Genomic DNA, 21,318 nt, shown 5'->3' with positions numbered 1-21,318 from the left:
CAGCGGGGATAGGTGGTATCTTATTACCATAATTATTTCTATCTACAGCTCTCCCTCTCTCCACTCCCCTTGTATACACTTTAAAAACTAAGACAAACTTAATACATAAGAGGCATTACACAACTTGAAGGGTCAATTCTTTCTGTTGTCAATGCTATAATGACTGAAATACTGGAGGAAATGACAATACCGGCATTTGACGAAAGTGAGACAGTTATTTTCAGCCGTCTAACGATGTTCTATCTGAGGACCACGGTGAAGGTACTACTGTCTCCTACCTGAGTCTCTACCAGCAGGATGACAAGAAGGTCCGTGTTAAAAAACTTATCCTAGTTGAGGGGAGTGTGGAGAAACTACAGCCCTGGCAAAAAGGAAGTTCCAAAGACAGAACTAGCAATCTTCTCAGTCCCTTCCTTGATCTCCTAAACTTCCGATCACACTCCTGGTTCCTTGCCAGCATCACCCCCTACCGAGCCGAGTAGACTGGGGCCCAAGGGAGAACCAGCAAGCGTAATGAAGACGCCTCGCGAATGGGGGTGGTAAGGGATGCTTGAACAGGCTTTAGAGGAGAAAGATACACAGCCGGAATACTCTCTTGGGTTTGGATCTCTGGGTTTCTCTTAATATGTACTTCTGATTCCAGGTCACATCAAAGGATCTAGTACAACCCAAAGACCAGTTCTTCTGGTCCTTAAAACTAGCAGAGAGTGACAGGACACTGAAAAGCAGGAGTTCGATCAGTGAGTAAGAACCAGTCAAAAACCCAAATTCTGTGTTGGATTTATTTTATATCTCCTGGAGCTGCCCACTGCTTTGAAAACATTAGAAAATATCAGGAACGCTTGAAATGAAATTTGTTTTCAATAGAAGGAAAATGGTTATGCACACAGTAAAAGGGTGTAGTTCCCTAGAGTCAAGCAGTTTAGAAACAGACTGTGATTCTTTAAGAACTAACTGTAAAGCCTCCAAATGTGAGATACCGGTAGTTCAATCAAAGGATTACACACTAGTGAAAAATTTAAGAAAGAAAAACTTTTAACTTGGGGTGCTTATGGACTCTCCTTAAAAACAAAAGCCCCAAACCAGTGGATATCATCTACTCACAAAACAGACCGGAAATTCTCTACCCCTAACTCTTCACCAGAAAATATATGTCAACCCAATAGATTTAGGCCAATAGCTTCTTCAAAGTAGACACAGACTGCAAAATATTTAAAAGCTGTGTGGTTGTGTTATTTCTGAGTTGGTTAATTAGCTATGAGTTAAAAATTTTTAAAAAAGGTGAATTTTATAGAAAACTTTAGAGAAACAAGATAAACTAAGATGGAGAGGGCAAAGAGGGAGGGGGGTTAGAAGGGCAAGTTTATCAACAGCTGAGAATTACCTCAGGCGCAACCTGACGGCTTTCACAAATGATGCTCTTTGGGGGGATAGTAACAGAAATGATGGTAAGAAATTTGAAAGCGTTTCAGAAATGTAAAGGGAAGACACAGAAGAGTGCTACCTGACAGCGACGTGGTGGGAGTGACCGAAGCAACCGGAATCTGAGGCACGGATGCGCTGGAGAATGAGCTGTAACTGGTGGGGCTCGGCCCACTGGCACTACTGGGGACTCCACTTGCGATTGGGGGTGCCGCCGAAGTGACTGGAGATCCCTTTTCCCTCACATTTGGAGAATTCTCCCATGCCTTACGTGCAGACTCCATCTGCAATGAAATGGGACACTTTTTTAAGCAACAAAAAAAAAAAAAAAAGAAAAAGAAAAAATCACTAACACAAATACATAGATATAAATACATGTATACATATATACATTTAAATCCCAAATATAATCTTTCAAAAACCACAAAAATAAAAGATTAAGATGCTACGGTTTTCAAACCTTTCACTTTCCCCTTTATCTTTGTTCTTTTATTTTACTTGTGAGGTAGTGAGTTTTAATTATATCTTGACAGAGAATTTAACGGCTTTAACACAACAGGCCAGTGAAATATAAAGTCACGGCTCTGGTATCATCTAAATACGAGTCCCTTCCCCACCAGTGAATAAAGAAACGGAACTATCAGGCCCTTCAGGATGGACTGCAGGCTGATTCTAGCAGGAAAGGCAGGCAGTGCAGGCCCTCCATAAATACCCATTCCCTCCATCCTTTCTTTTTAAGCCAACAGTTCTCAAATGGCAGATGACAGGCACCTTTGGTTTGGCTGTTTTCTGCTCAGTGTTTTAAAGGGTGGAAATGGGTCCTATTTCAATTTATTTTCAATCTCTCTAGGGCAGTGCTGTTCAACAGACATATAAATGCAGCCACATAAATACTTTCAAATTTTCTAGCAGTCCCATTAAAAAAAATAGAGATAATACTAATTTTGATAACATGTTTTATTCAACCCAATATATCTATGATATAATTAAAACCTATAATCATGAAATGTTTTAATAAATAACAATACCAACATTTCAGACCCAGCACCCATTTTCCTTGACACTTGAAGTACACGCCTCAACTTGGATTAACCACATCCAAGAGCTCAGTACCTACACGGGGCTCGTGGGTACTGAACTGGAGAACAGAGGTGGGCCCTCAACCAGCTTATGCCTCCCTGAACAGGAAGGGGAGAGAGACATAGATTCTGAAGGTTTTAGTTCTGCTAGTCAAAATACTGGGCCAAGAGGAAAATCCAAGATAAGCTATAAAACTCAGTGGAAATGACTTATATGAAGGTACTTTTGAAAGATTTTTTAATACCACTGTTAGGAAGTTTGTAGGTCTCTGAAGCACCAACTTTAACTTTACACACACTAGAGATAATTTAATCTTTTCTCAATAACGAATGTCATCTCCATTAACTCAAAATAGAAGACATCTTCATGTTTGCTCGAGTCTTTTCTTCTCATAATCACCATGCTGGTTTCAAATGTGTTTTATTTTAAAGGAAAAGTCTTGGGGGGAGGTGTTAAAAAAAAAAACAGCTAAGAAAGTTAGACATAATGCACTCTGCCTATACTAATTGAAATTTTATGGTTTAGAGCCATTTTTACAGAATGTAGTGCCTTTTACGTCAGTTTTGTTGTATTAAAAATACAAATTACAGCTCATCAAACTTGCATAATGTATAGGCCAGATACATTGGGCTTCATTTCATTTCTTAAGCAGCAAGAAAATTTAGATTCTATTTTTGGAAATTCAAGGCAACAAAAAAGTACAATTATTTATACTAATTTTTCCCCTTGGCAAATATACTGTCAATAATATCCATATAATAGAACTTTTCTATACCTTATATAGTACCCAAATAGAGATGTCAAGAGTAGTAAAACTGGGGCAGCCGGATGGCTCAGTTGGTTAGAGCGCGAGCTCTCAACAAGGTTGCTGGTTCAATTCCTGCATAGGATGGTGGGCTGCGCCCCCTGCAACTAAGATTGAAAACGGCACCTGGACTTGGAGCTGAGCTGCGCCCTCCACAACTAGATTGAAGGGCAACGACTTGGAGCTGATGGGCCCTAGAGAAACAGTGTTCCCCAACATTCCCCAATAAAATCTTTTTTTTTTTTTTTTAAAAAAGGTAGTAAAACTAAGACACTAGAGGAAGTTTTAAGTGAATGCAATTTAATTTAAATTCATTTAATTCTAAATGTGTATTTTTATTTCTTCTTGGAGTGTTAAAAATATTAAGCGAGAGGCAATCCTGAATGGGTTTTCTGAAGAATTAACAACTGGCCTAAAGAATAATTAATGGTATTATATTTGCTCAGGTGAAATTAGACTATTGCCTTGAATAATGTAAGGGTGAAACCCACATGAAAGACATAATATGAAGCATGGGTTGAGATAGTCATTCAAGTGGAAAAAGAATAAAAAAGGAGCAGTAGGATTGGCAGTAAATAGTCAGAACTGGGTAAAGACGGGGATGACACAAAGCAGAGGTCGTTGTCTTATACGTTTTATATAGTCTCAAACTTATAATATTTATTAAGACTCTTACAAATGTGGGGTGGCAAGAGGTCAAGTGGCCAGGAGGCTGGAGACACTTAAACAGAGAGAGTCTAGAGATGAACACGGCCACATCATGAAAGACTTAGCCTCCGCCTCTCCTGAAGACCATCAACAAGACTGACCGTCAGCCAGCGTGAGGCCCACACCAGGAGGCCCTGCTGTGACAGCTAAATGCCCACCTTTAAAAACATCCTCAATTCCATGTGCACTTTTTTTAACCATTGATTAATCTTGAGATGAAAAACTGATTTAAAACACTCAACTGTAACAAAGCATTAGTAACATAGCTTAAAATTATAAACATTATAGGACATAAAGAAACAAGCCTAAACTTCATGTCAAAAAGCACGTGTTGCTTAAAAGATCTTTTGCCCCGTATTCAAAAATTATCCAACAACAATCAATTTAAAATCACTTATGTTCATCAGTTACTTCATAAAATATTCTAACTATATTGCTTTCATTCGATTCACGTATGCCTTACAGTAAAGGCAGAAAATTAGCATTCTTTTCATTACTTGTACTTAGGGAAAAAAAGCGTGCAACACCAAGCTAGTTGTTCTTTCGTACACGACCAACATATGCAAAGACTATTAGGCTCTCTAAGAGGAACTTAGGACAAACGTGGAATATAAATGTTCTCCTGTAATTTTACGACAAAATTCACAAGCATAATAGGCCTTACTTTAGATACGAGGATATCAAGTCACTGCTAAGTGGTATTAGAAGCTAATAAAAATATAAAGGTATGATTTGACAGCACTCCAGTTCCTCAGCTTAGTATTGTTGCTTACCACACAAAACTAGTAAAAAGACCAAGAGAATATCGTTAACGTATGTCCCCTTGCATGCAATCGTCAAGGACCTTTAGAGACGAATGTCGTACATACCTTGAAGGTGAGGCTGAAAGTAGTGGGAGGGACGGAAGTGAGGCTGGAGCTCTGTTGTCCAGTCTCCCTCTTAGGGAGGGGAAGGGTGTTGGGCAGGGGCACCTGAAAAGGTAGGCAACACATATCACAATCGAACTAACTACATCGGCTACAAAAGCCCCATTAAAGATAACGCTACGTAGGCTAAGGGTGCTTAGTTTTCATCAGAGGAAACAGGAACATCGGATTACTCAGCGCTACAGTGTGTTCATAGTAACTGATGATTCTGGGCAGCTCACATAAAACTCCTGCCTTTTTATGCCTGAGTTGAAAGAGTCTGTCTGCCCCAAATATAAGGTATACACTAGAAGGCAGTGCTTCTCGTATTTTACTGTGAATACAAATCACCCGGGGATGTTGTTACAGTGCAGATTCCGATTCAGTTGGTCTGGAGTAAGATCCGAAGCCCAAAGCTCTGCATTTCAAACGAGCTCCCAGGTGGTGCCAGCATTGCTGGTCCCTGGACTACACACTGCGCAGCAAAGCTCAAAGGAATACAGTTTCCAGCATTTATGGGATCCTTAAGTTTTATCAGAAGCATTTAACACGATAGTGTAAATATAAGAAATTAATCTCTTTCCTGTAATAGTCAACTTCTGTGACTAGATTCAAAAACAAAAGTAATACGGGGCGGAAAGTAGGGAATATCACTGCCCCTCCCCAATTACACTAAACATCGCTTTACTATAGTGACAACACGATTATGGCAAACATTGTTAGAAACCTGAAGATATTAGAAACTCGCCACCTGTATCTTTTCCCTCTAAGCCTCTGGATCTTGAGATTGTATTGTGTACTATTTACTATATGATTGATTTCGATGCTTCATTCAGTGGTTCTGGTAAAATGACTGGGATGCTAGGGGTGTTAGGTAATCACCCTGTGATACTATGGACTATCTAATGGAGCTTATAATACCACGGATTACTTAATAGAGATTATTTTATGAAGCTTTAAAAGAGCTGCGCTGTAATAATAAAAAGCACCACCTGAATTTATTTCTTCAGGACAGTCAAGGTTCAAAACAACTGTAACTCAAAATACCTTAAAATTAGGTAACACTAACTAATAACTACCAACTAAGATCCTAAAACAGTATATCAAGCTTCAGCAAGGGGAAGAAGCCTTTGTTCGGTATAGTTTTTAGAAAGACAAAAGCTCTATGCATAAAATGGAGCCCCCCCCAACAGACTAATGAAGGAAACAAAAACATTTCACAAGTCCCTACAATTTCTCCCACGCAGGAAGGACATTGTTGTTATCACTACGTTAAGTTCACAGTCACCAGCACACTTGGCACAAATAAGCAACAATGTGCAAACATTCCAAATTGATGACCATTTATAATGCTCCCCGACCCAAAGTGAACTTTCTGTTTTCAAATATACTTCGGACACACTGCTAAAAATCAAATGCAGACAAGACTATTTACTTATACACAAGACTGGGTCTCTTCCCTTCAGTCGTCTCTGTGCACAAGTCACTCACTGTTAATTGGCCTCACAGATCACACAGAAACCATTAAAATGCTCATACGGATATTTTCAATGGGTTCTGAGAATAGTCTTTCCTTCCCCACTCATATTTTCATAAATTATACTTTTAGAGGATAGTTTGGCAGAAAGTGTTGTTATATACTTTCTTGAAAAAGTACACCTAAGAAATACTCCGTATTTTTTAAAAATGAAAAGACACTACAATTAAAGTAAATTCAACTTTACTGAGATGTTAGTGATTCATTATTTGATAATCTCACAGTGACATTTAGCACTTAATTTGCCAGGAAGTCTTTTTGTCCTTCCCAAGTATTCCATTACTTCCTATAAGTTAAATAAATGTAAACCTTTCTCCCAAAGGTCAGAGGAAAGGATGTGAAACGGATGAAATTTTATATCATCGGAAAGTTGGACAAATTACATCAATTGGCTCCTAAAGTGCTCTCCTAACACAAAGAGGAAACGTGTGACTCACTCCTTTCTCCCTTTTTCTCAGCTACATACACAAGCCCTTCAGCGGGACTCTGAAGTTGGATTAAATGATCCCTAATGTATCTCATCTTTCTGCAATTCTATATACTTGATGCTAAAGAGAAGAATAGAAAGCATAGGAAAAACATTGTAAGAAGACATAACTGAGGTTTTTATCCTCAAACTGACAGAGTTAAAGCCCTTTGTGAGAGTCTTTTAAATACATCTGTAAAGGATATTTTTTGAAAAGAATAAGCCTTTGCTTATTGTAGAGAGCTACATTTAATAGAGAGGGCAGCTGACCAAACTTCCACCATAACTGCCCTCCATAGCAGGGGCCGTACATGTAACTGCTTCCACAACGGGTTACCTAACTTCTTTTGGGCTTCCAATTTTTCAGTCAGCGAACTAGGCGAAATGATGGACTGTACTGACTCAACACAATCTTGAATTTATAACATGGTTGCTCTGGGAAACTACAGCCAAATGTACGTGATGTACTCGCTCCTTTTAACAGAGCATTGAAGAGCTTCTGGAGTACTTACATGTACGTTACAGCTCCATCTTCACAACAGGAACGTTAAGGTCCAGTATAATTTTTTTTTAATTAAAAAAGAAATACCTGCATCTCTGGTAACACTGTCTTTCTGTTTTAATTCAGTGAGCTTCCATTGTATTATAAAAAGGTTTCCTTTACGAACAAAATGACCAACAAAAGGAAATGCTGACTCCGTAGAAAACGTGACAGCTAAGAACAAAAATTCTTACCAAAACCAGGTTAACAGGATGAGTGCTTACAAAACTCAGCCCAAGCACCGCAAGCCTGGATCTTAAATGGAAAGCTGTTGCCTTTCAGAGGAAAAACAAAAACTCAGCCTTGACTACTTTTGCTAATTATATTAGTGTTGCTAAATACAAATTTGCCATCAACTCCTTCCCTGAGAAGAGTTAAAGACTGGTTATACAACATGTGTTAGGTAACAATAGCCAGGTTCCTATCCCAACACACCACCTCTCAGGTTGCTTACTTACATTATTAACCAAAGTGTCCTCCATCTTCGCATTATTAGTAGCCACAGTGTTCGGCAGAGAAGAAGAAGGTGTAGTATAGTCTGTCACAGACTCCTGTGGGGTAGTAATAGGAAAAAAAAATGTTTTAAACTGAATTAGTGAGTCACTTCCTAATGACAGCCGAACAGCTGTAAAGTTGTTCTAGAAGAAAGCAGGAGAGGGGAGCCAACCTTAAGACTGGACTCACTCCAACCTTAACTTAAAGGCCGTAAACGGATAAATCAAGCATGAAATCACCATTGAAATGATGGCATTTCAACTACTGCTGGGGTCCCGCACATTTTAAAAACCGCACTGCACAGTACTAAATATTTATTTCTGTGGATTACTAGAAAAACCTCTTTGTGTGGTTCTCATAATCTATAGCTTACTTTCAACTATCGATTTTTCATTCTCTTCAAAATAAAACAATGTAGATGAATGTCAAGATCTTGTCACAATTATTACGTTTTAGTATAAATTTATCTTCATGAAATTCTTTAAATATGGTACAGTTGAATCGCATGAGCTTTTTACTTATATACATTGTGTTGCATGGTTTTAATTAAAAAGAGAAAAATAGTCAAATAACATGAAAGAGTCCATCTACCTTTCTTCTCAGTGAGCGTCGAAATAGTGGGTATAAATTCATTCTTCCCACAAGTGTTGGTCCCTGTACGTCACTCAGTGTATCTTGCCTTAATGAGCACTTTTTAAATATATGCATCTTTCATTCAATGTGGTCCCTAAGCGCAAGCCAGCTGCTTTCTCTGGTGCTCAACAATTAAAACAGTCTGTCCCAAGTCTTTCCAGGAAGAGAACTAACTATACTGGAGTTACCAAAGTCTGCCTTACTTCCCGACTTCAAAGTCTCACTAGTGGGCAAGATATGGCTCCACTATAACTCCATTAACCAAGGAAAAGTATTAGGTTGGTGCAAAAGGAATTGTGGTTTAAACGGTTAAAAATAATTGCAAAAACAGCAATTCCTTTTGCACCATCCTAATAATATAGAGTAATTCTTTCAAAGCCTACGAACCCAATGGAAAGCACTTTAATCTTGTGTAGACATTTTTCACTTTACACTGCTGAATGGTCCGGAATTAAGAGTACATTTCCACAGAAAGCAGTACCTTACTGTAAGGAATTTCATGAGCTCACACATGCACACCATGAAATAAAATCTGCTCTGTAGAAATCACCCATGTAGTCCAGACTCAGGCCTAATGCGCACCCACGCGCGCAGCTCACCTTAACATCCGAGCCATATTCTGCGGCCGGCACTGAGATCATGGCTCCGATGTCACCAGACATTTCCGAAGCTGCCTTGGGGTCCTTCGTCGTCACGGGATCCGCACTTCTGACCGCAGCAGGGACGGGCTTCTCTTGTCCTTCTGGCTCCACCTGTTGGGCATCTTTCACTTTTCTGTTTTTTAATGAACGTTCCTTTCCAATAGGACCAGGCTTATGTTCTTTGTTTTCTACTGGACTCAAATCTGGAAGCTAAATTCAATGTTTATAACAAAAAAGGCATCAGGATCAAAGGCATTCACTGCAAACAAAATTCAACTCGAAACTGTTACTTGCTCTCCCTAAGTGTTCTCTGCTTTCATACAGTTAGATCTGGACTACGGGTCGTTTACCTTCTGGGCTTTGATAGGGCCTGCGCGCGGCTGCTTCTGCCGCTGTTCTTTTGGTTCAGGTATTTTGTCAGTAGTTTTTTCCGAAAGCACAGGAACAATTTCATTTTCATTCCCATTTGAAGCTGGAGCACCGAACTGAATTGTGTCAATTCCAATTTCAACTCCACTTTCTTGACCGTTCTTGGTTCCCTAGGTAAGAGAATATTTAAAAATTTGTTATCAAAACAGTTCAAATTTGAACGAATGACTTATGTCGCAGCATACATTTTAAAAGTATAATAGGTTGGAGGCAATCTACATATTAACTGAGACTGACTAATGAAGTTTTAAGGGAACTTGCCTTAATCACTATTGATTTATATGTATTAGGAAACAACTGATAAAATGAAAACTAGCACAAGACGTAAGTTTTTTGCTTTTTTTAAAGTCCTGCCTTTAAGTGCCATCAGGGGCAAATCATAGCCTCAAGTTATTTCGTCGTTTAAAACCAATACAAAAGGAACAAACACAGAAATACAGCATCAACAGCAAATAAACTGACGAATGAATGAATGATTGTGGGAAAGAAGACAGCAATACCAGTGTCTCCTACTTCTAAGTGTGCTCTGAAAATAAAATGAAGTAATATCCATTAAAGTACTTTGTGATTGGAAATGGAGTACACACACCTTAGAAACCCATTCAGTTAAAGAACTCATTTATGCAGCACCTTCTTTGTGCCACGCACTGATCCAGACACACAGGAGCAAGGTTAGGTTAACTTACTCAACTTACGTTAGAACGGATGGAAAAAATAAACAACTAAAGAGTCAGATTAGGGATACGCAAAAATTAAAATATGGTTAAGCCACTTTAGATTAGTGGACAGAGAAAGGCCCTATAAGGTCACATGAAACTGAACCTAAAGGACAAATCAGTGGAAAGTATTTCAGGAAGAGCCAACACCTGGTGGAAAGATCAAGAATAAAAAAGGCTGGTGTGGTTGGGACACAGCAGGTATTAGGAGTGGTAGAAGATGAACAAGCAGGAGGCTAGGTAACATGGGTTTTGTAAACCACAGGATGTTCAGAACAATTACTTCATCTTTTCATGGAAGAACAAACAACAAAACAAAACTAGGGACAAAGCTCAAGCTAGGACCACGCTCTTACAATTGAATCACTAGTAGGTATCATTTTTGGTACCCCTGAACTTACTGTGTCAATCAATTACTGTGAAAGGTTATATTTTTTAGTGTAACAATGTCAACAGTATTAATAAGGCATGTCATACAGATTTATTTTTAATATCTGAATATTCACTTTCAAATACAAGCGAACATTATCAAAATAACTTAGAATAAAATTGTCCATATGCTTTAGTTGATGTTGGAAATTTTACCACGAGGACATCAACAACCAAAAAAATCACATCTATCCAGAAAACATAAAACAACATAAACAGAATGAAGAAAAACGAGATACCAAAACACATTCCTTCTTTCCTCCAAGCGGCTGAAGACGAATGTAAGCAACCCTTCAGTATGCAAACATGTAGCAGGATGCAAAGAAATCTTTCAGCCGATAGTGCTGAGAAATTACTATTCCTGTACTTGAATGTCAATTTAAAAACCTGAACCAAACATTTTAATAATCTTATTAAATCCAGTGCATCCATTCAAAACAAAGAAACAAATTTTACACTTCAGCCTTCATATTAGCATAAAACATCTTGACTTTTCTGTGTAAGAAAAGCTCTATGATTAATCGTAATGTCAATACCAATGGGCAGAACAAAAATAATTATACTGAGGATCTTAAATATTGAATCCAGTGACTGTTACTTCTACTTGTACAAGGTGCTTCTCTGCAGAACTTTTAAAATAGATGATGAGGCCGACACCAGACCTAAGTCAGAAGCTGGAGTCGGGGTAGGGACAGCAGGAAGACTTCTTAAAAATACAAAAAACAAAAAACCCCTCAACTGTACCTTCCTGTCCTGCCACATTCAGAGCAAAACCAGTGCAGGTTCTCTACCTTTCCTTCCATTTTCTCTCACATTTGCTCTCGTCAAAGTCACGAGCGACCTCCAAGTTGCTAACGCCAACTGTCAATTCTCAGGGCCTGTGTTACTGTCCTTCCAGCAGCATTTGATGCACTTGACTTATCACTCTTTGTTTAAACTCATCTTTCACTTGGATTCCAGGACATTTTTCCAATCATTCAGTTTCTCCATCTATCACATCTCCCTAGAACTTTGTTTCTAATTCTTTCCTCTTTTCTAACGACTCATAACTCATTCTCCCTTGGTGCTTTCATCCAACCTCTTTCCTTTAAGCAAGTTTCCAATTCGTGTTTCCAAACTTGATTGTCTGCTCTGAGCTAACTCACACCAACTACCTACGTGACATTCCCACTTAGATGTGTCATAAACATCTTAAATTTAACGCGTCCAAAACTCAACTCTCTTATCTTCTTCTCCCCTGATGTGGACACATTTCATAGCTTCCCAATCTCAACTGATGGAAACTATTCCTCTTGTTGCTCAAGCCAAAAACTCAGGGATAACTGACTCCTGTTTCTCACATATCTCATTTAATCAGAAAATCTGTTAGCTCTATGTACAAATTCCCAGAAACCAACCATTTCTCATGCACCTTCAATGCCACGTTCCCGGTTTAAGTTACCAATACTTGATGATGCAATAGCATTCTAACTCCTACTCTCTGCCTCCCGCAGACTACCCAGAAGAATCTTTTTTAAGTCAGATCCTGGAATTCTTTTGCTGAAATCTGTCTGGTGTCTTCCTATCTCTCCCAAGGGCCCTCTAGGATCCACCCCCATTACCTTTTCTTTCTTCTTTCTCCACCCCTTACTTCTCTCTGGCCACATGGACCTCCCTGATCTTCCTGAAACATACCAGGTATGTTCCTGTGTCAGGCTTTTGTGTTTGCTATTTTCTGAACCAAGAATTCACTTTTCCTCAGACATTTGAACACCATGCTCTTTTATCTCCTTCAAGTCTTTAACTCAAATGTCACCTAAGGAGCGTTTCCTGGCCATCCTACTTTAAACGGTCTCCACACCCCTGGGGAAATTCCGTATGCACCTTCCCTTATGCTTTTTTCCTCAGCACCGATCACCACTGAATACACTCTATGGTATTTATTGTGTCCCCACAACACAATAGGAACCCCGTGAGTGCAGGGCTTTTTGTCCATTTTTGCCCCCCCGCCCAGCTGATTTATAAGCCCACAGGTTAGAACAGTGCCTGGTACATTGCAAGTGCTCAATAAATGTTTGTTCGACAAAAAATAAAGAACTGCTAACCTAAGCAGTCATTTACCAACATGGCACATTAGAGAAGTCATGTTAGAACAATCTCCTGTAAACTCTGCTTCTAAGTAACTATACTGCCTAATTATTCAAACTATAAAAAGTGGAGGAAAGTCCAGAAAATGCAAGTGCACTTATATTTTTTGTATCACAAGGATTTTTTTCTAAGAGTAGAATTTAAAAAACATTAACCATAATGTCAAAAATGCAGGAACCCAGCATCACCACCACCACTCGGGAACTTGTTAGAAACATATGCAGGCCTCCCTCAACCCAATGAACGAAGCAGAAGCTGCCACAGTAACAGATCTATAGTAAAACAGGTCTATTCCTACCTCGGGTGGAGCAGCTGATCCAAACGACGTCAGAGGCTTATTCCAGGCACTGACTGAAGATGGCTGTGGTGGGCTAATGGGACCTACTGAAGAGAAGAACCACAGGAAACGTGACCATTGAAGTGAAGAGGCTCATAATCGCTCATCTATTTCATCCTCTTTTATCGGTAGCGAGGTACTAAAAGGATGACTTTTCACATCACCCTGGGAGAGTCTTGCACACCAAAATAAATGTAAAGTCTCCCCAGACATTATGTATTGCTTTTCTTTATCAAAATAAAATAATGTCTATACCATATGGCTGTTAAAAGTATAACACACTTGTTTGAAAACCAAAGGTTTTAGGAAAGGAAGTGAAGAAAAGATTACTATTAATATTGCTTTCTATGAAGAAAAAGGAGATGGCTAGAAAAAAAAGACAATATAAATCGAATTTAAAACAAGCGCCGATCTTCCCATGCAACGCCCCACCCCTCCCTTCTCTGCTGCGCACTCACGTTTCTTAGAGATGTCGTTCAGCACAGCTGGTGGGGCCACCTTGTTATCCCATAACTCAGCTGTAAGAGCGCCATGTGACTGTGAGGTCTGGATGGTTTTTCCTGCGGCTACATAATCTGTGCCATTAGGCGTCTGAGCGGAAGGCAGTCTAAGTGATGGTGGTGGCTGTTTTGAAGACTGTGCTGGAGTCTGTAGTGGACTCTGGACTGGTTTGTGAGTCTGTCCCTGAGTTTGGGCTGGGGCAGTGGGGCCTGTGACTAGGGCTGGGGCTACGGCAGGGGTTGGGGTTGGGGCTGAATTGGCTGGGGCAGTTGGGGTTGAACTGGCTGGGACAGCTGGGGCTGAGCTGACTGGAGCTGGAGCTGAAGCTGGAGCAAGGGCTGAAGCAAGAATGGGAAGTGAGGCTGAGGCAAGGATGGGGACAGGGGCTGGGGTCGAAGCGGAGGCGAGGATGGGGGTTGGAGCTGGAATGGAGGAAGGGACTGGGGCCGCAGCTGTAGCTGAGGTGGAGGGTGGAACTGGAGCTGAGGCTGATGGTGGCAGTGGAGTGGAGGCTGAGGTTAGGACGGGAGCTGAGGAGGAGGCTGGACCTGCAGCTGGGGTGGAGGCTGGACCTGGAGCCGAGGCCAGAGCTGGAGACGGAGACTGTGCTTGCTGGCTCCCGGTAGCCTGCTTTTTGGCAAATCTTGGAGGAAGCTTAGATGTCTGACTTCTTCCTTTCTCATTTGCATTCTTTTTGTTCCAGACCTTAACAAATTGGTAGATATCGTTTTTGTCAATAATATAGCTAAAAGCAACAGTTCATGAATGCAACTTCTAACAAAGATACCTACTGCTAATGTAGCTTCTTTACTTTTCAAAATAGGTAATTCACAGATCAAAAATGTCAAGGCTGCTAATGAGATTTTAAATTATGAGAAGTCAAGACGCTACCAGGGAAAAACCACAAATTATATAGGATATATGCACTACTATTTTTACCTTCCTAAAAAACAAAATATAAGTGACTTCTTTAAATATCTAGTCCCAGAGTATATATACAATTGAATTCAACATTACCATCCCCATTTTCAGTGTTTCCTGTTTTTAAGCCTTCTCTTCTTTTAGAATTCTTTATCACTATGATCTCTGTGTTCTATTTATTTTTATCCTTTGTCAGCATTTAGCAAAATGGGTGTTTGGGTTGATTTATATGGAGTAACTTACCTTGACTCATACAATGCATTTAAGTGAACTAATTTACATTACAATTCAAACTTTATAAGTCAAGACTCTGCAATTTAATAGATCATGGCAGTTGTCTGTTAAATTTCCAAGATAATTTAAAATTAAGTCTAACTTTGACATGAAGTAAGATGGGGCAGATAAGATGACCAGTGTGGGAACATAAAATATGTTGCTGAATTAGAGTAAAGATGGCTACTCCAAGGCAAACAGTGATTATATTCTACTTGAAATGTATCTCAATTCTGGTTAAAAACAGTGTAAGGTTGTGAAAATCAAGCCATTCTCCACACTTGAATAATAAATACAGCCTTGACTTTATAGCTGGGTGGAAACCTTATCCATTTGTTAAAACATTTTGGACAACGATCTAAATAACCAGCAATAAACTGAAACACGAAACCTGTATGATCTGTTCTTCCTTCTTCCGGCGTTCCTCATCCTGTAAACGTTTTTGCTGTTTTTTCGATACCACTTCAGTAAAACCATCGTCATTCAAATTTGACTGTGGGTCTTCAACTACTGTTACTTCAGGATGGTCATCAATTATAACAACACCTACAGGTATGGAAAAATATTTAAAATATTTTCTTTTTCCAATTGAAAAGATAAATAGAAATACTCAGTCCAATAGTGATTTAAAAAAAAACACCAAGGGGCAAAAATCTAGTTCCTACAACTCACAGTATAATCCATTTCTCATACCATAAGATGGACATTTATTGCTAAGATTTGAAGATTTCATAAACAAGACAAATCTGCCATGGTTTGTGGACTTTTTATAATCTTCACTTGTCATTTTCCAAATGTGCTATTTAGATGGATGCCAGTCTCCTCTCCTGAACCACCATAAGGCAAGTATCCCAGCTGCCCCTGGCTTTCCAACTTCGGCACTACTGATATTTTGAGCTGGCTGTCCTGTGTACGGCAGAATTTCAGCAGCATCCCTGGCCGACACCCACTAAGTCAGTAGCACCCAGCCCCCAGATGAACCACTGGTCTAGAAATAATGCCAAGGCCCTGGCCCAAACCAAGTTTAGATGTATAGATAATCATTAACTAGATGAAAGAAAACTCAGCTACGTCTTTAACACTCGAATAACAGAACCTAACCTACGTTTCCCATTACTATGACCTGGTCCTAACTTAGTAAATCTCTCAATTTTATCCAGTATTTTCAGTTTAAGTCTCAAGTGAATAAAAGGCAAACAGCCCATTTTCACACAAGGTGTCTACTCATACTCTTTAACTTCTGTATGAAACAGCTTCTAATTGCTGGTGTTATCGTTTGCATTTGCTATCCTATCACTGCATGGCGCTCTGAAACTATTTATTCACGGCAATACTGCCTCCCATCCTATTATCCCCTATTGACCAGACCTTAGATACCAATTTTATCAAGGTCATAACTCACTGAAGACACAGCATGTGTACACAGATGTAACTCTGTTCAAGTTACATCAGTTAGTAATTCATAATCAGCCTCTATCTCTACCTGGTAGGTTCAACTCTTTCCTTCTTTGATGACTTCTCTATTTATAGCATTTTCCTTAATGTAACAGACACACAGACAGACAGACAACTAAAAGGACCTAAGACGTACTTGCGTAATTGTTGAGATCAAACTGTGACAGTGCGTCTACTTTCTCTTTGGGTTTCTTTGGGCCTGGCTTGGGCTCTTCTCTTTTCTTCCCTGTGGGATCTTTGCAGCTCTTCTGTCCTGTGCCATTGGCTGCCCCCTCTGGGTGGTGTGCACAGCTGCCACTCACGGGGTCGACACCGGCTGTGCCTGCAGACTGGTCGTCAAATGGCCTACAAACAACAATTTGAGATGTTATTATCTCCACACCTGAAAAAAAGAAATGCTCTTTACCGGCAGTTTTTAAAGTTCAGTCTAAGAAGGAACAGCAGTGGGAAAGACGACTCTAAATCAAAACCAACAAGCCTTGGTGACTTTTGTTGAGAACAACTGCACTAAAACTGAGCTTCCAATAAAAGAGACGGACTAGCTCCCTAGAGTAGTTCTTTCCAGCAATTCAATTCTAGAATTCCAATCATTCCCTGAAGCTTGTTAGCATGTCATTTGTCTATCACGTTACAAATAAATCAGCTAATCAAGTGTTCATAGCAGAAAATGTCTGTGATGTAATAAGCTAGTCCAAAGTATTCACTACTGGATCTTCTCCACAAGAGGGCAGCAAATGAATAAATTTGGAAAAGCATTGTTTACCCTGTGTGCTTTTTTAAAGTTCAGATTTATACATTAATATAAACACACAGAAAACCACTTTTAGCTGGCAACAATTCGCTTCACAGACCAATTGTATTTCAATAGTTTTTGTTTCCAAACAGACACATTCTATTCTTGGGTTTATTTTATAAAAATTTTATGAAAACAGACCATGGAAAATGAGTTTTCAAATTCGTTTTCATCTTAGCCTATAGTATCACTCAAGAGAAAAGCTTATCAAGTGCTTGATACAAAGGGTGACCTCCATGAATTCATATCAGCAGAATGAATTCATCTCTTCTAAATGGGACTCTTGCAAACACTCATTTTAATGACAAAGAGTCACTGCATTTCAGCAAGTTCATAGCTGTTAGTTAGCATGTACGTGGCACAAAAGTCTTGCTAAGTAGTTGAGATCTACAGTGCACAAAATCAAATCAAGATTTCCCTGAAGTATTACGTGAAATTCTAATAGTTCAGTTACAGTCAATAAACATACTGCTGTTTTGACTATGTATGTTATTCTTTTCTTTTCAACTTAAAAAGGGAGGTTCAAATTCTGTTAAGCAGGTTCTCAGGAAACAGTACCGGTCACATCATATCCCTGGAACATTTTCTAAATTATCAGAAAGCAAAAATATTTTCAATGATGGGTATAGTAACCTGAAATGCTAAGTATATGCAGCCACTGCAGATTAATATAATTTTGCCTAAATAAATTTCTTACCAGCTCAGGCTGCAAACCTGGGAATTTGGTCAAAAAACAGGGCACACCAAAGTAACAGTTGCTTGCTTACTACATAAACCAGGTAGGTATTAAGTGCTTCACAAATACCATGTCAGCATCTTCTCACATTTTTATAAATACTATTACTTTCTCCCCATTTTACTGATGAGGAAGCAAAAGTTTATACCTCTAGTCAGTAACTGAGACTGGATTTAAAACTAGGCAAACTGCTATTTCATAATTTTCCTAATACTGAAGAAATCAATGCTACTTCCCCATAACTATCATTTTAATATTTAAAAGAACACAGTGAGGTTAGCAGTTTAGAAAGATTCTTTAAAAAACATCCAGTGAGATGGCCTCTGTTATTGGTGGCCTGGGTGGGTGGGCAGGACTTTGCTTTCTGGGTTTCTCTCTAGCTGGGTCATTTACTGTAGTTTGCGGCTAGAGGGGGAATATAATCTATCCTGATGGTTCATCACTCACTCTCTAGAAACCAGTAGAGAGTGCAAGTTTATGGTTACGACATAGTAATTTAAGCCCCAGACGACACCTGTGAGCACTGGGGTTTCACAAAGAGAAACAAGAAAGGTGCGCTGCTTATCACCAAGATGACAGGCTGCCAAACGGGACACTATCCGGGTCCATCCCTTGGTGGGAGATTTCCCCCAAGTCTAAGAGGCCTCTTCTGGAAAACCAGGCAGGCAAAGACCCCAGAGACACACTGACCTCTTTCCCTAAGAGCAAGAAAAGGACCTGGGGAGCACAATGGGGTTGGTCCTCTAGCTAGACTGGCTCCTTTCCTTTGCACAGTTCAACCAAGAAGTCTCCTCCACGCTCTTTAAAGACGCACAAGTAATTACATCTGAAACAAAGCACTCACCCTCGCTTCCCACTTTTTGACGGCGGGCCACTTCTCCTCTCATTCCTAGGACCTGAGAAATTCCTTCCGGATTTGGGGGGACCGCTGTTGCCGCGCCGATTCTGGCGGTCTACGCCAGGTCTCTGACTAGAAAAACTTCTCTTTGCCACTTCTCGTTTTTGGGGTGAAACATTCTCTCCGGCCTTTACAACAGCTTGTGCATTCGAATCAGCATTTTTTTTTTCATCCCTTTCCCGCCTCTCATTGAAATCACTGCTTTCAGAAGCCGTTTCCCACTCTTCATTTGCCTGATCTGAAGAGTTCTGATTAGACAAGTCTGGTGTCTTGTTCCCAGAAACCTCCCCGGCAGTACTAACTGGCTCCTGAACCACAGCGCTCACTGTGCCACCAGCGGGCACGGCCACCTCACTGGGTTTGGAAGCCGCCTCCCTCTCTCGGAGCCTTCGAAATCGGGGCGGCTTATCTTGCCTCGGTGGGCGGGTAGGTCGCTGCCTCCGAGGCCTCTCTCTAGTGGGGTCAAATTTCCGCTCAAATTTTGGAGGTCGTTTGTCTGCTGGCATAGGAACAAACTGCTCGTGTCTCCTCGGTGGCTCTGCGTTGTCTGGTTTAGGCGCTTCTGCCTGCCTGGGGTTCCACTGATTGTCCCGATAGGGAGGTCTCCGCAAGGTGGACGGGCGCGATGGGCGCCCCCCAGGGTCCCTGCCCCCACGCCTGAACGTGCCACCTCTGCCTCGCCGTGTGGGCTCTCCTTTAGGAAGGAAACCCGGTTTGGGTCTATCATCATCCCTTACATAAGGCTTTTCTAGAGGTCTACTATCCATTCGGATGTGATTTTCAGGCTTGAAAGAAGATGGAGGCTTTATAAGTTTTTTGTTTTCAGGCCGTTCCTCTCTTTTGGGGAGTTTACCTTTGCTCAAACTGTCCTTGTCACTTGCACTTTCGTGGATTTCACTGTCGGTGTCAGTCTCTGAACCACGCTGTCGCCTTCGTTTGGGAATGACCTCAAAATCGGAGCTCTCACTTCGCGTCTCACTTTCTTCTCGCTGCCTGAGGGGCCCTGCAGGCACGTGCTCCGCGCGAGGTCTGTTGTCTCGATACTGAGGATAGTCTCGCGTGTGCCCTCGACCGCCACGGCCGCGCCCGCCGTACGAGCCTCTGTAGCTCCGGCCTCTGGAGTAGTATTCACCCCGGCCGCGGCCTCGGTAGCCCTGATCTGGAAACCAGTCTCTATCTCTAGCTTCTTTCCAATAGGTTCTGGGGGGTAGGCATGATTCTTTTTTAACCACTGGCCTTGAATCTGGTCGAGGCCGCTCTGTGACAAGGTCTTTGCTGATGACTTTCTCAGGCTGTTTCTCTTCTTTGACTGCTGGCGTGGTGACAGTTGGCTGGTTTACAGTTTTAGCTGCAGGCTCTGCCTCGGCGCTACTTACAGGTTCTGAGGGCTTCTCAGCATCCTGAGGTGGCTTTTGCACCAAGGTTGGAGTTTCTGGTGAAGGAACTTTTTCTGGCTCTGGCTGAGGTGGTGGTGGACCCGACTGGGGTGGGATCGCTACTGCGGGAGGTGGGGTTGGCGGGACAGGATCTTTCCTTTCTGGTTTTTCCGGTTTTACAACTTTTTCAGTGACCTTTTCTCCCTCTTTCTCTTTCCTCTGTTCTCGCTCCTCCTTCATATCTCTAAGTACAGGTTTTTTAATGGGACCTGATCTTCTCACAGGCCTATCATTACCTTCTTCTCTTCTGTTGGAACTTGGCCTTGGGCCCCAACGAGTTTCCGATTTAGATTTATACAGTTTTTCAGGCTTTGGTCCTTCAGAAGATCGTAGAAAGCCATCCTTTCTGGGTTTGTCCTCTGATCTTTCTGCCGGTTCTTTTGCATCCATGCACCTGCTGATTACTTTGGGAATGCTGGCAGAAGGCTCGTTTCTTTGCTCCTCTGATTTCTGAGTGTGGTTAGGCCCATGGGAAACGCTTCTCTTCCGGGCAGGCTGACTCTCTCCGGCTGAAACCCACTCTTCCTGAGGAGTGGATGCAGCCTTCCGATCGGGGACATCACAGCAAGCAGACTGACGATTTGTGTCGGTGGGGTGAGGCCGAATGTCTTCCACAGAGCTGCTTAAAAACTTATGTGCTTCGGTTTCCGCTGATTCTCTAACCAAGTCTGCTTTTGGATGAGCCTCTAGCTGACTGTGTTCGAGAGGGTAAGCAGCAGTCATCTGCTCCTGATCCAGTGGGGCTTCAGGCCTAGGGTAACGAGAATTCAAAGGCAGAACCATCAGGCAACATCTTTCTTATGTTCAGTGCACAGCAAAATAATCCCTACTATTAAAACAAAACAATGGATCAGAATCGTAAAGAGCATCTTTACGCTGCTCTAAAAAGTTTAGTGCCGCATTATTCAAAATAGCCAAGAGGTGGACACTTAAAACTCCACTGATGGATGAATGAGTGAAGAAAACGTGGTATATATACATATAAGGGAATGTTCTTCAGCCATTAAAAAAACCCTGTTATATGCTACAACATG

At 40.9% G+C, this 21,318-nt stretch overlaps 1 protein-coding gene across 17 annotated transcripts in view; it reads right to left on the bottom strand.

Moving 5' to 3' along the window:
- PRRC2C (proline rich coiled-coil 2C) overlaps positions 1–21,318 on the bottom strand; it is a 76,833-nt gene that overhangs the window by 11,545 nt on the left and 43,970 nt on the right. For 10 of the 17 annotated variants that reach the window (XM_088801559.1, XM_088801567.1, XM_088801563.1 and 7 more), the window contains exons 16-25: positions 18,795–21,035; positions 16,558–16,766; positions 15,358–15,512; positions 13,730–14,477; positions 13,233–13,318; positions 9,584–9,772; positions 9,192–9,443; positions 7,923–8,015; positions 4,885–4,986; positions 1,505–1,724 (exon numbers count right to left, since the gene is read on the bottom strand). In XM_088801559.1, coding sequence (XP_088657685.1) covers positions 1,505–1,724; positions 4,885–4,986; positions 7,923–8,015; positions 9,192–9,443; positions 9,584–9,772; positions 13,233–13,318; positions 13,730–14,477; positions 15,358–15,512; positions 16,558–16,766; positions 18,795–21,035 — 4,295 coding nt within the window. The remainder of the gene's footprint in view (positions 1–1,504; positions 1,725–4,884; positions 4,987–7,922; positions 8,016–9,191; positions 9,444–9,583; positions 9,773–13,232; positions 13,319–13,729; positions 14,478–15,357; positions 15,513–16,557; positions 16,767–18,794; positions 21,036–21,318) is intronic. The other 7 variants (XM_019753750.3, XM_019754560.3, XM_019756174.3 and 4 more) reach the window with 3 other exon arrangements.

Source organism: Rhinolophus sinicus, chromosome 11 (assembly GCF_057876585.1).
Source record: "Rhinolophus sinicus isolate RSI-liver-muscle chromosome 11, RSI-T2T, whole genome shotgun sequence".
Taxonomy (NCBI): domain Eukaryota; kingdom Metazoa; phylum Chordata; class Mammalia; order Chiroptera; family Rhinolophidae; genus Rhinolophus; species Rhinolophus sinicus.
The sequence above is the reverse complement of the archived record's forward strand: the minus strand, read 5'-3'. Positions and strand labels throughout refer to the sequence as shown.